Consider the following 13,971-nt stretch of genomic DNA (forward strand, 5'->3'; position numbering starts at 1 on the left):
GGACTAATACATATACAAAGGTTAACTTACTGTGTTGAAGAGAGGAGGTCCACATTTAGGATTCCGGCAATGTAAAAAGTAACATATTTCGTTTTGCGTCCCCTTATCACCCGCGTATCTATCAAACTACAGACTAGTTCATGTTTGTTTTTTGTTTTTTTTCCAGCCCACTGCAGTGTCATAGCATACTGTAGTAATTAATCTCATCCAGCATGCAGGAAGTTACTTAAATTTTTTCCTAAGATTAAACATTCATCATGGTACTATGATTAAGGTTTGATATTTTATGTAGCTATACCAATGTAATTAGGCAGTCATTGTACACAAGAAAAACTTTAATATGCATTAGCAGAAGCATAACTTTTACAGCAGTTTTATATTTACAATCACTTTTTGCTTCATCACTGAATTAAACCTTACGTCATATAAAACAAACTTGCGACACCATGTTGCTGGTTTGTTTATAACCAGGTTTGTGGTAGTTAAGCCCATTGCTAAGCAGGTCTACAAAATTCCTGATTGGTCAGTAGCACTGTCTTTGCACACTGCCAGTCTTCTGAAAGACAATTTCTTATGTACTAAGAGTGGAGAATGATTGAGATTATTTAAAATACACTGCCAAAACCCAGGTTTATCGGTTTAAAAAAAATAAAACCAACATTTTCTAAATAGGTCTTCTGGAGTATTTTTTCAGTTCTTATCGGTTATAACAAAGATTTAAAGCCCTAGGTATAACCAATTCTTTAAAATCTCCCCTCCATCGTTGTATCCATTCTTGTACAATTCGTTTACATTAAAATTCACAATATATATATATATATTCTGGATTTAAAATCCCCAAACTACCCTTTTCCCTTGGCACAATATGCTCGTTTTATGTATTCTATACTTCCCCAATATTCACAAATTTCATTAATTCATCATTTCAGTTACTTCCAGAACTCAGCCTGGGTCTCATATGAAAAACTAGTCTCAATCCAATCATTAAAACATATTCTAAAATACTTGCAAATGACTTTTAAAAAAAGAATTGCTGACTTTCCAAATTCCTTTACCATGTTTGTTGCTTAAGATTGTACAGCTGATCCCACAATGATTAGCAAAGAGAACATCTATTACCTTAAAATCAATAGAATTATTGACATAAAAACGATCCATCCAATTAAAATAACCACCTCTCTCAAAAGTAAAACCAGGTGTTGATTATTCCTTTTACTGGTATTCTGTTTGGAGGAGCCCCCTTCGGAGGCAGCTCTTTTCAAAACACTGGGGGGCTGGGGGCAAAGTCTCTGGATTGAATTGAGCTGCTTTGGTTTTAGTCTCTTTGGACTCAGCTGTGCTAGAAAAGGAGTAAATGTTGATCGGATTCTTTTGACTTGGGGGGGGGGGGGGGGGGGGCATGAGAACAAAGAAACCTCATCTGAGGATACATCCTCCACCACCACCATATCACTCCAATTCAAATTATCCTGGGAGATATCTAGCTCTGCTATGTCAGATTTGGTCAAAATTGTCCAATTGATTAAAACTATTACTGACAGAAGACCCCACAGCATCCAAGGTTTCTTTTGGAATACCCATCAGTTTCTCACCAGAAGCTGATGTGAAAGGCTTAGACTGGCCCACTTGTTTTGCCATCACTGTTGTAGCCTTTGTCCTTTTATTTCTTTCAGCCTCTCCCACTGTCCCATGCCGTCTCTCTGTTTTGTAACAGCTGCTATTTTTTGGGTGCGCCAGGCTTATCTAGCACATTGGTCTCAGCATCAGGTGTACCCTGGCTCAAGATTCACTGTCAAAGCACCGACGCAAACAGCTGTCCCTGGGAGCTTGGTGGTCGACGCCTGGGTGACACTATGGGATTTCTGGCTTCACAGTCTATTGACTAGTGACCAGTCTCACTACATTTGTTTCACTATAAAACACAGTGTCAAAAGGACAAGTGTCGCAAAGAGCCACATTTGCAGCACTGCTTTGGTTAGCCTGGATAAAAACAGTGACCCCTATTCACCATATCTTTTAGCTAAAATACAAAGTAATCCACACCAAAACAGGTTCATTAAATATATTGGGATGCCTGAACTGATAAATCATCTCTCTTCAAAAGTAGGCAAAGGGGAAGTGCGTAGCCATTTACTACCGATGTAGAATGGCTGTGTGGGATATTTGTTCTTCATTTTAACCCCCACAAAGAAAATAAATAAATAAATACATAAATAAATAAACTAAATAACTTCTGCTATGCTCCCTGCAGAGACTGGCATGACATTCATTGTGATTGATTTCTAAAGTGGTCAACATTACACAAACCCATGGATCTTATTCTACTCACCACAAGACATACATTTGTGAATATAATCATTTATTTACTTTACAGTGATGAAAGAATGTACAGGTATTCTTTTTTTTATTTAGAGGTATAAAAATCTTTTTAAATAAGTCATTTCCATTCTTTGTTTTTTCAGAAATTATATAAACTCTAATACAAACCCTGACAACATAGCCCTTCCAGCCAAAAAATAATAACAATAAAACTAATTTAAAAATTAGCAATACAAATCCAGCAGATTGCAACCTTGGTTTAGGAACAAAAATGTTTAAAGTGTATTGCTTATTATATATAAAAAAAAAAAAACTAAGTCTCACAGTCACAAAATAAACATTGCTCTGAAATATATAGATATGTACATCAAAAATATGATGGTCAAAAAAGGCCTTGGTTCAAGCTATGCATTAGAAAGCTATAAAAATGTGCATGGGTCCTTTCTGTTTCTTTAAGCATAGGCTGATGAAGATCCAGACATGTCTTCAGTTTTAATTTGGGAACTTGCTTCTGGTGCAAAAATAAAGTCTCTGGAATCCTGTGAAATCAAAGAACAGATGACAATTAACACCGACGGTGAATATTGTACTGCACACATCAATTTCACATTGTTACATCTCCGCACTGAACTGAATTTGTATTTCTTGTCTCTAAAGTGTTAATTCCTGCCTCAATCCTTTCCTTTGTAGAAAAAAAAAAAACACGTATCCAGCTATCTCCAAAGTTAATGGAAAGTGTAAGCCACAGGCAATTTTATTTCCTTAATATGTAGGTCTTCAAAAAAAATAATATAATAATAATAATAATGAATAAAAAAAAAAAAGCCAGAAGCTTTAAAAAAGTGACATCATTGCTGCTGGGCCTTCATCATGAGATATCTGTGAAGAGAATATTTCCCAATAATGTGCTTCTTTTATTGTGCTTCCCTTGTCTATCCAGGGGTGAATTACTGACCCCCTTATTCACACCACTAAATACAATGGAAACAGTCCAAGTTGGAGTGGTGTTGTGGTTTATATTTAGAGTATTTAGGTATTTTCAGACCTGTTATTTACTGTATATGTACAAACAAGTACATCTGTATAATGCATTGTTTAAAGTGTTACATACAGTACATGTCTTGGAAAAGATAAAAGCTTTGTAGGAAGCTTAAAAAATACTAACTGTATCTGTAATCTCAAAACAAGCAGACGACCACTGGCATCAAAAAAGCATGAAAATCCAAAACATATATATTTTAAGTATACTGTAGTTTTCACAGCATAACACGCACCTATTTGCATATTACTGAGGATGATGAAGAGGGGTGCATGGAAGCGTGTTATCTATGATTTGTTTTTCAAATGAGACTGTATAAGAACTACTGCAACCAATGACATAGAATAAACACAATTATTTGTGTGCAATGTTTTATTTATGCTAATGATTTCCCATACATAATAGTATTAACACTAGATGTGGTTTACAGTATAGGTTTATTTTACATAAAACTATATGCAATACAAGTAAAATACATCAACTAAAATATAATTTGTATACATTGGTAAGTTAACTGTAAATAAAATGCAGAATGTAACAAAATGATGCATGGCTTGTATAAAATATATTTGAATAAGTAGCAGTAAATTGATACTGACCATTTCTAGAGTTAACTCTTAAAAAAAAAAAAAAAGTAAATCAAACAGAAATTAAAGCACATTGCTGAGCTGATGTTTACAAGTAGACGATCCTGTTTCCTAGGTGATCAGTCAAGAATTTAATTAGATCAGTTAACCCTTTCTTAGTGTTCCGGGGTTTATCGATACATATGTTTTATCGTGATACCAAAATCCTACAATACCCAATATCAGGGTAAAATAAAAAGTATCAAAGTATCGCAGTTTTTCGATTACCGTGGTTTCTTTTTTCTTTTTTTAGCCAAAACAAAACTTTGTAATTGTGTGCTTTAAAAACAATATGAAGTAATCTTACTCATTTCTGCTTAGCAGAAGTGACCAACTACCCAGTGCGCCCTGAGAATTAAATTACTGCAGCAGTCATGGTGAATGTCGGAGAAAGAAGCTTGGTGTGGAACTATTTTGGATTTCAGCCAGACAACGACGGCAATCTGGCTGAACGCAGACAGCCAAAATGTCGAAAGTGTTTCAAAGAAGTGAAAAACAAGGGAAGAAACACCACCAATTCATTGAAACGTTTTTCATATCGCCAACCCGATCTCTTTATTCTTTGCGTATGTTAGCAGCGTTTTTAGTACTATCAGAGCAGTTCTTTGCCAAAAATTATATATTCATTTATCCGCTGAACTAATTTTATTTAATTATTTGGAAGTGGTGTTTTTCAAAATATCCAACACTATTAAATTGTAAAATGAACAGCGTTTAAAATGAAGGAATACGTTTGTGTGTATTCCCTAATGTTACATATTACTGTATATTTTTTAAAAAAAGTTTTACTATGTACATATACATTTATACTCTGTTTACTTGTTTTACTTTCTAAAATATTTGAACAGTATAGATTCATGGAGGTATTATGTTCTATCTGACTTTAAGAACATTACAAACGAGAAGGTCCATTTGGCTCATCTTGCTCATTTGGTTGTTTAAGAACCTCATCAAGCCATTAGTTGAAGGAACCATGTAAGTCAGCTTCCAGCTTTCAGTCCTTGCTTACATTTTTAGAGCACTTCTAAGAGACCCCTGTATGTAAAACATCTGGCCTAGTTATAAAGAGCCTGCTTCAAGAAAAGTATTTGTGTTATTTTGTTCTGTATAAGAATTAAGAGATTCCTTCTAACTGGAGTATTTGAAGCTGTCCCAAATGCCAGAGTTATCTTTTTTATATGTAAGAAATAAAGAAAATGGTGTATTTCACACTAAGTGTTGGGCTTTCTTACCAGTTTTATTTGAATTTTATAGTCGGTGGCAATGACCTTTGAATACACTGGAAATGGAAATATTTAAACAGCAAGCATTCCACCATGCTACAGCATTATTAACTGTGTGGTAGCCTCTTATGCACTTTGCACTTGCAGAAAAAGGAATCTGGCAGCCATTTAACATGTAATGGACATAAGACCCGAAGTATCATGACAGTATCAAATATCATGAGACTGTGCATGGTATCATATCGAGGCTCCCTAAATGAGGTATTGCAGAACACTATTTTCTTACGCAATGGATTAGTTTGAAACTTGCTAGGACTTTCTCCCTTATTAAAATCTGGATGTAATGCTGAACTTGGACCGTAGTCATCTCCAATCTTTTTGTACTGTTACACTGTGCTATCGTATAGACTATAATAATAATTTTGCCTTTGAACTGTTCGACTTTCTCACTGCGGCACAGAATTCTCAGAGGAGTCCGCTGAGTTTGTAAAGGTCGTATTTATTTACATCGAGTTTGTTTAATTTTAGGGAGTCAGGAAACACGTAAACAAAGTTTTTATAATGATTTTAGTGTTTGCAGAACCTTTGTTTTGTAGTTTATTTTGTAAGGAAGGAAGGACGTTCAGCGTGATGACGTAATTTGAGTTTGTAAAAAGAAATATTGACCATAAACAGCGGCACAGGGGCAATAGAGGGATCTATTTGTACCCAATCACATGCCAGAATTTCTAAGGACTGATTAATTACATATGGCAGAGTTGTACAAAAATTGTATGTCAACCCCAGGCTGAACAGGGCTTTGTTCCCGGTATAATTGTGGTCGACCACTAGAGGGAGTGCTTGGGTAACTAAAATAGGCTTCAGGTTAAGAAATTAAGCTCCAATTAATAGGTTCTTATAAAGCTGATATCAGGCTGTCTTGTTTGACTTGTCTGTCTTTATTTTTAATCTAAAACAATGCAGGGAGATAATGATTTTTGTAATGCTTCATACTTTTAATTTTGTCTTTGAGACCAGCTAGGTTTTTAAAAATGTATGCTTATTCTAATTGCTAAATTCAACAAGCTTGTGTTTTCAATTCTGTAATATAGTACCACAGAAATGTACTTGCCCTTTTAAAATATATTGATGGTATTTTACTTGGTTTCAAATTAGATAACAAAATGGACAGTATACACTAAATTAAATTTTAAAAAAGTTGAACCAGAAGTGGCATGTAATGTTATTTACTTGAACCTGTGCAAGGAGAGATAACAAAGGGAGGGAGACATTGCATTAAATTAAAAGCTTTACTGTTAATTTCAAATAAGATGTTATATAAGCTAAATATTTCATACATTTTTCACTGAATAAAAAAAGCATGCAGTGCTCCATAGTGTGTTACAAACTTTGAACTCGATAAGCCTTTTCTTGCATTAAGGCAGTGTTAGTAGCCTACTGTACTGTTTGTTGCTGTCTAGTATGCAGAGGAATGTACCAGGTCACTAAGGCAGTGTGCATTATCCACAGGAGCGTGTAATACACAAAGTCATTACAAGCATGACAAAAAGTGAGTGGAATGCATCAAGTGCACGTCTAGATCTGAAATTCACAGTAACATGAACGCAGCCATCAAAATGAAATTATAATTTGCAGTGCAAGCATTTTAAACGAGTAGTTTTAATATATTTAAAAATTGTTGTTTTCCAAAATTCCCTTAATTCAAAATGGAAAATAGATTCAAAATGAAATACGCATTTTACTGACAAAGTAGGTAGTTAACGCACCCAAGACTTATTTAAAAAGCTGAAAAAAGGCAGAATTGATGAAGAAATTAGATGAAAGATTTAGCAGTTCAACAAACATATGTATGCCTGACGTCTGTTACATATGTCTTACGACAGATGGACAGGCTACTCATTAATGTACTGACGAAATTAATTATGCAGTTCTTTGCATACATGCAAAAAAATTAAATATATCTACCATATCCCAGTAATCACATTTGCACCTTCAAGCAATAGTACCGATTTTGAATTATTCTGATTTTAGAACCAGAAATAAATGTTAAGAACTAACGAATTAAAAAAAAAAAAGAAAAAAGAAAACCTTCATTAATCTTTATTAAAATCTAAATAATTGATCCGGAGCTTGTGCGTTTTGGGAAATGAAACAAGAAAAAAAAAAGGTAGCATACATTTTTTAAAATCTGTCTGGCAGCAAATAAATGAGGACAGGAAGAAATCTGCTTGTAGAGATAGCGGAATCTGTGCCTTTGGGTAAAAGCAGTACCTTTTCAACGAGCTAAATCTGTCTCATTCTGCAGTCTACATGCAACACAGCTGAACAGATCCTGTTTAAAAGAACAGTTCTGCTATTATTGCCTTGGTTATCTTGACATGGGATTAAAACGAGCTTGAGATATTGTATAGTTATTACAATAACTATAGACCAGTTCTAGTATCTGGTTTTTAAAATGGCTATTTACAACCAGTGGATTTTAGCCATTCTATATTGTTCCTTATTTCCAGAACATACTCACGGGAAAAAACGCACAGAAAACTGTCAGGAAGACAGATGACAAATATCTTTCAACCTGAATGAAAATAGGTTTATAGAGGGAATGTATTTTTATGTGAACACTTAAGTACACAATGCCAAAAAAACCCACACTTTTTAAAAGAACCCCTTTTACCTCTCAACTCTGTAATTCCTAATCGTAAGCCTCTTTCAATAAACACTATTGGTCACATAAATCCCAATGTCATACCATACAATCACAGTAATTAAGCTTCACATTCTTTAACTTCATACTGACAAGTGCCAGGAAAGGCTTTCATTTCGACTCATAAAATAACTGATCTTAGTAAGACGAAGTAGGGGTCTACCTAATTCTTGATTTCGTGGAAAATAAAAATTGAGAGGTGTGATGGGGTACACCCCTCCCCTGTGCGTATTTTGTGTTGTGTATTCTTATTTAAAATGCATATATGTTTTTTGGTATGGGTGTTTAAAAATCAGCAGGGAAGGGTGAATTACCTTCTCTGCCAGAGCAGTTCACATGCAGACTGTGCCTGCGGCTGTATAAGAGAGGCACGGATCGCCCACTCAGGGTTTAGTGGAGAACGAGAGAGTGTGAAGGAGGTAAAGCTTTAAAAATAACAATTGCTACTCATGCTGGATCATGGTACTTTTTTGGTGTCAATGTTTTTGTGTTTGTGAGTTGTTTTTGTTTAAAATGGTGAACTCTTTTTGTGAAACTGTTCTTTGTGACATGGGGTCACCGCGAAATTCACCTCTTTTAGGGGCCAGTGCATACCGGACTAGTACAGAGAGAAAATAACTTAATTTAAACAAACTACTGCACGATGCAAACTACATATCTTAATTTTGTAGACAGGCTTTTTTTATTTTATTCCTTTGCCGTCCTGTGTGCATTGCACTTAGGCAAAATAAAACAAAAAAAAACCCCACGTCCTTAGACAAATAAGATTTAAATTAAGTACTCCAAAGCGGTTAACTTTCTTGTTTACTGTTCACATGACATGTTTTAAATCTGCCTATCAGTGCGCCCGTACTGGCTTTTTGTGTCCTGTACAGTAGACGGTAGGACAAAGTCAGTGTTGCATTGTTATTTTGATTTAGGTTGCTAATATCTAGTTTTTTTCAGCATCGGAGGCAAAATATCATAAATGGATGACAAAGCAAAAAAAGCAAAGTATATTTTGGCTGAGGATCGTGTCAAAAAATTTTACATGCAGACGGAGGTAAATTGTTTTGCACATCTTGTAATGTGACATGAGAAAATGTGATTGATTGTTGTTTAGCTTCAGAATCACACATTAAAACGAAAGGCTACTACAGAGGCTGCTAAACAGAACGTAAAACAAATGACAGTTTTTAGAAAACAAATTTGAAAGTCAGCACAAAACAAAATATTCCTGTCGGCTGTAGCCAAGTTAAATCAGTACTACAGGTACGATCTAGCAGAGCCACCTTCAAACAACCTGCTGCTTACTTTTTAAACGCAGTTAGAATTTTAGACCCGAATAGGCTTGTTTTCTTTCTTTTAACTCGGTATTAATAAAATTAATTCCTGGATGTGACGAACAACATGACAACGAACATGCTGCATATATGGCCTTTATTAAAGAATGCCAGATGTCCTTGGGTAGCCGAGGTTTGGGACTGCTTCTAAATCGATTTCCACATTTGTATAACTTGGCAAAGCTTTGCCTTACACTTCCAACCAACTCGGTGGATGCAGAACGTGCAGTCTCAATGTATGGGCAAGTCTTCACAACACAACTGCTGGGGGATGTTGCATACTTGCCTTTAACAAATTACAGTACTCTGTTTTAGTAAGGAAGCAAGTACCACTATTTTTAGGCTTTTATAATGTTCTGAAATATTATCTACTTTGGTTTATTTAATGTTTAAACAGGTCCACGAAATGTCAGCGATATCTTAATTTTATTCCATTACCTACCCGGGAAAAATATGTAAATTCTCCTTGATTTAAGTAGAACCCTAGCAATAAGAAATACATTTGCTTGTTGAATTCCACCACTACCTTCCCCCTGACGTTGTGGGAAGTCTGACCGTTTAGCCGCATTAGATCAGGATTGTTGCTGCTGTAGTAAATTAGGTATACAATTTATATAAATATAAATTAGTCTCTAGTCGCCCACTCAGGAACGTCAAAATGCAAGAAATGAAACATACCATATTTAAGTTTTCGATCATGTAGAATTCGGATTGCCTTGACAATATCTGACATTCACACAACGTGTCAGAAATATAAAACAATAGTTTATTTAAGAATAAAAAGGGGTGCACAACTAATCTAATATTACAGAAAGGAAAGGCTATTGGTTAGAGATATACGTGAATAGTATACAGTTCATTGATTTCATAGTCAAACGATTACAACGACCATATTATTAGCATACATGGTTAATATACTAATATTAATTATGGTTGATCACACAAAGTGTGTATTATGCATTAGTATTTTCAATACTCGTTTCAATACATGTTTCATATCAAAATGCACAAGAATTAATTCAACTTCCCATTCAGAACGGAATCCAACATTCCAGTACCTAATTTAGCAAAGTTTTAACTCAGAAACTCAGAAATGGGGCAATGATAAAATTCTCTGCATTTACAAGGCACTTTTAGTTGCACATTTCAACAAAAATACATTTCTTACACACTCTAAAACAGGAAGTTATATTCTATTCCTAGAACAGGTTTATCCACTAACTTTATAGCATTTTCTACAGTTAATTTCGAGTCATAAAGTATTTAATATGCTGAATACTTATCAATTTTCAACAAAGTCATCAATCTTCTTTGTTGATGAACACTGCAGCTTCTCTCTCTGAATCTGAAGTTCCAATGAAAGAAGACAGTACTTTGCTAGAAGTATGCATTGCGTTGGCTCACAATAAACAAATAGTTATTCTCAAAACGGAGATGTTGATTTCCAATAGTCTGGCAGCATTATCGTTGTTGGTCGGCAGTTTTCCAACTGCAGATAGTTCCATTGATCAGACATGACTCAGTTCAGATAATGCGTTGCAAATTGAAAAGTTATGTAGTTCGTAGAGGTGTTCTCATTGCAATTCTTCTGTACGGTTAGTACATGACCTTAGGCCCAGCTGCTGGCTATGCTTCTGTCCGTTATGTGGAGCCACGTGAAAACCAAGACCTGCTTTCAGATAAAGGCAGTGTCCCGTTTACTGTTTCAGTCTCTCAAAGCAAAGAGCTAGGGCTCTCTTCAAAGCTGATTTGAGCCATTCTTCAGAACACTGGTTCTTCCTTGCCTTCCGTGAATTCGAGCAGTTATGCTCCCATGACTCAAACTTTCTTCCTCTTGCCTGGAGCCCTGTTCCTTGTGTGGGGAGCTTGCATTTTGTGGGACAACGTATGGGAAGCATGTCCTTCGAAAATCGCGCAGGTGCTTTTGTGATTCTCACTTCCACCCTGCAACTGGCTGTGCCCGAGTCCACATGGGGTGTTTCTCATTGGTTGTTCTCGTTCCTAGACGGCCCCTTGTTCTCAATTGGTCTGCTGTTTCGCCCCGTCAGCTGGATTTATGAGATGGAGGTGTCAAAGCACCCAAAACTGTCGGCAGCTTGCGGCACCAAAGGATCCATTCAGCAATGGTGGAGATAAACCACTTGTACAGCAGTTAGTTTGACTCTTTTTAAAAGCATTCTTTGTCAGCTGGGAAGTTTGTGACCAGAAACCAAGTAGACAAAGAGAATGGCTTAGGACCCCCTCTGTATATTTCAATTCTGTTAATTTCATATACAGAATGACATTATGACCCACTCTGACGCTACACTGCTAAGCCTTCACTCAACCACTTGTACATTCTGTCTAGGGAATATTCTTCAGGTAATTGTAAAGCTCTCTGTTACATTGCACAGCCATCTGGTGTGTTACCACCTTACCTAACCCTATTCCTATGCTTCATCTTCTTTGCCCATCTCCACATCTGTCTCCCTCGTTGATTCAGCGGCCCGCGCCAAGACGTCTGCCATCAGTGCCTCCTCCAGCTTATTCCGCACGTGGTGTACTCGTTCCTCCTGTTTCCTGAAACGCAGCGCAGGCAAATATTACACTCAAACTCAAACCTTACAGAAAAACAGTGATTAAAATGCATTATTTCTAACTGTGTTTAGTGGAATAGTTTTATTTCCAATTCTAGTATTCCCCTGCTTTATGGGGGGCTGACCACAAGCTGCAGTTTAAAAAAAGAAAACAAAACCAAAACATATTTAGACATGAACATTATATTATAAAATATGTATGTTGGGGGATTATGATTGTGCAGTAAGGATCAGACATCAATGGGCTGAAAGAGAAAGAAAGAAAGAAAGAAAGAAAGAAAGAAAGAAAGAAAGGACCACGACTAAAATAAATGTAACAAGAGTTGTAGGAAAATTATTACTGTGTGTACTTTATAGTGAAGCTTTCGTAGTTGTTGGAGGGTTGATGATTATCCACAAAAGGGCCAGGGTTCAGATAACTCTATTAGAAGTTTGTCTTGCTGATAGGGGAAGTATCGAATCCAATAACAAATCCGAATGGGGAAGGAGTTAAGATGGACAGATAATGCTGCATTGCTTCAAAAGTAAAATGAAAAATGAGAAATCTTTCCTTGCCTATGGTTAAATACCAATTTAAAATACTTTGTGTTTTTTTTTAATATAAGAAATAAAAAAGGCGGCTTATTGCAAACAAAGCTTGCTTGGGCATTTACATTTTTTTTTAATTATTATTATTGTTTTAAATACATTAATTCTACACAGTGCAGTTACCACAAACACATTTAGCCTTTTTTTCTTGCTTTTTGTTTAAAATCAAGTATTTTCTGTCTTAGAGATTGATTTGATCAACTTCTACCCCGCCAGCATTTTACAGCACCAGTGAATCCCACTAACCACCTATTACTAGGGGTGGTTCAAAGATAACTATGGGATTACCCAGTACTGTACAATGCTCAAAGAAAATTGGTATAGTTGATAAAGTCTATCCCTATTTACCATTAAGCTGCACTCGTGGAAGGTACTACTGTGAAGCACTACACTCCAAGCACACGCATCTGAAAATATTCCACAGGAAGATCTAGTGCCAAGATTCAAGTTTTTAAACAAGTTTTGCAGTAAAAATTAATTGATTAAAAAAACAAACAAAAAAAAAACACCTTTTGTACAGTCATTACTTTGGTTTAATACCTAGAACGGTAGTCATTTTGATGGTTTTCACTTTTAAAATTTAAAATTACTCTGTGTGTGTTAAAGATCCGTGGTTGTCTGTTCTTGACTTTTCCTGAATACATGTATTAAATACCCTGACGGTGTTTGAAAGTCAGAATTACAAAAATAAAAAAAGAAGAAGAAGTTCTAAGCACTTCTACCTAGAACCGCCAAAAGTAGTCATGTTGATGGCTTGTTACAATGCATGCTTTTATTGTTAATATAACCTACAATACGCTAATTTTATATGTATACAAGCCTGTTTGTTATCTCTACCTCCGCTGAGTTTACAGCAGTATATGAATATGAATAGAATATTGCTCTAGATATGAGTTATCCAAATCTCTATTGTAATCCTATCAATTCCTTGGAGAACTGCCGTCTGGCTGTCTACGTGAGCATATGTAGTCTGCTGTCTTATAATATTAATATTACAAGAATGTTTTGAGAAATCTTGATATTTTTGCATTTTGATTTGAGAGCAACTACAGATATTTGCCTTGGCATCAGAAATTTGGAACGACTTCACTGAAAACAGCATTGCCTGTTTCAAGCTAAACATAAAACATTACTTGGACAAGCAGCTGTTTCCAACAAAAGCACGGTGTCGCTGGACACAATACATGTCAAACAAACCTGGCAAATTTGGGATCACGTTTTGGTTGGCAGCGGACCCTACCCCTACCTGTGCAAAGATGAAACTCGCCCAGCTGGTCAGAAACTGGAAGATGTGTTAGGCTGACTTAACCGTGCTTAGGAAAAGGGATGAATGTTAACAATAACAGTTTTTTTTTATTTCACTGAAATTAGCAAAACAGTTGAAAGAAAAAAAAAAAAAGCCTGGTTATCATTTGTTTATTTAGTTGGAACAGTAAACAAAAGCAAAAAGAGAATTTCCACCATCTGCGCAAAACTTAGCAATCACCAGTGTGCAGTTGCTGTATTTTACAATGTACTGGACATGGCAGCCACCAATTCCTTAGTTTTGTACAGTCAATGCACCGGGGAAAATA

The 13,971-nt window shown here is 35.7% G+C and overlaps 1 protein-coding gene across 2 annotated transcripts in view; it reads right to left on the minus strand.

The window, feature by feature from the left end:
- Window positions 1-2,338: 2,338 nt before the first annotated feature.
- LOC117420814 (methyl-CpG-binding domain protein 2-like) overlaps window positions 2,339-13,971 on the minus strand; it is a 60,983-nt gene continuing 49,350 nt past the window's right edge. For both annotated transcript variants that reach the window (XM_059024377.1, XM_059024369.1), the window contains 2 exons: window positions 11,651-11,792; window positions 2,339-2,858 (listed from right to left, as the gene is read on the minus strand). In XM_059024377.1, the coding sequence (XP_058880360.1) occupies window positions 11,663-11,792 (130 nt within the window). In that variant the 3' untranslated portion in view covers window positions 2,339-2,858; window positions 11,651-11,662. The remainder of the gene's footprint in view (window positions 2,859-11,650; window positions 11,793-13,971) is intronic.

The sequence above is a fragment of the Acipenser ruthenus genome, chromosome 1 (genome assembly GCF_902713425.1).
Source record: "Acipenser ruthenus chromosome 1, fAciRut3.2 maternal haplotype, whole genome shotgun sequence".
Classification (NCBI taxonomy): Eukaryota; Metazoa; Chordata; class Actinopteri; order Acipenseriformes; family Acipenseridae; genus Acipenser; species Acipenser ruthenus.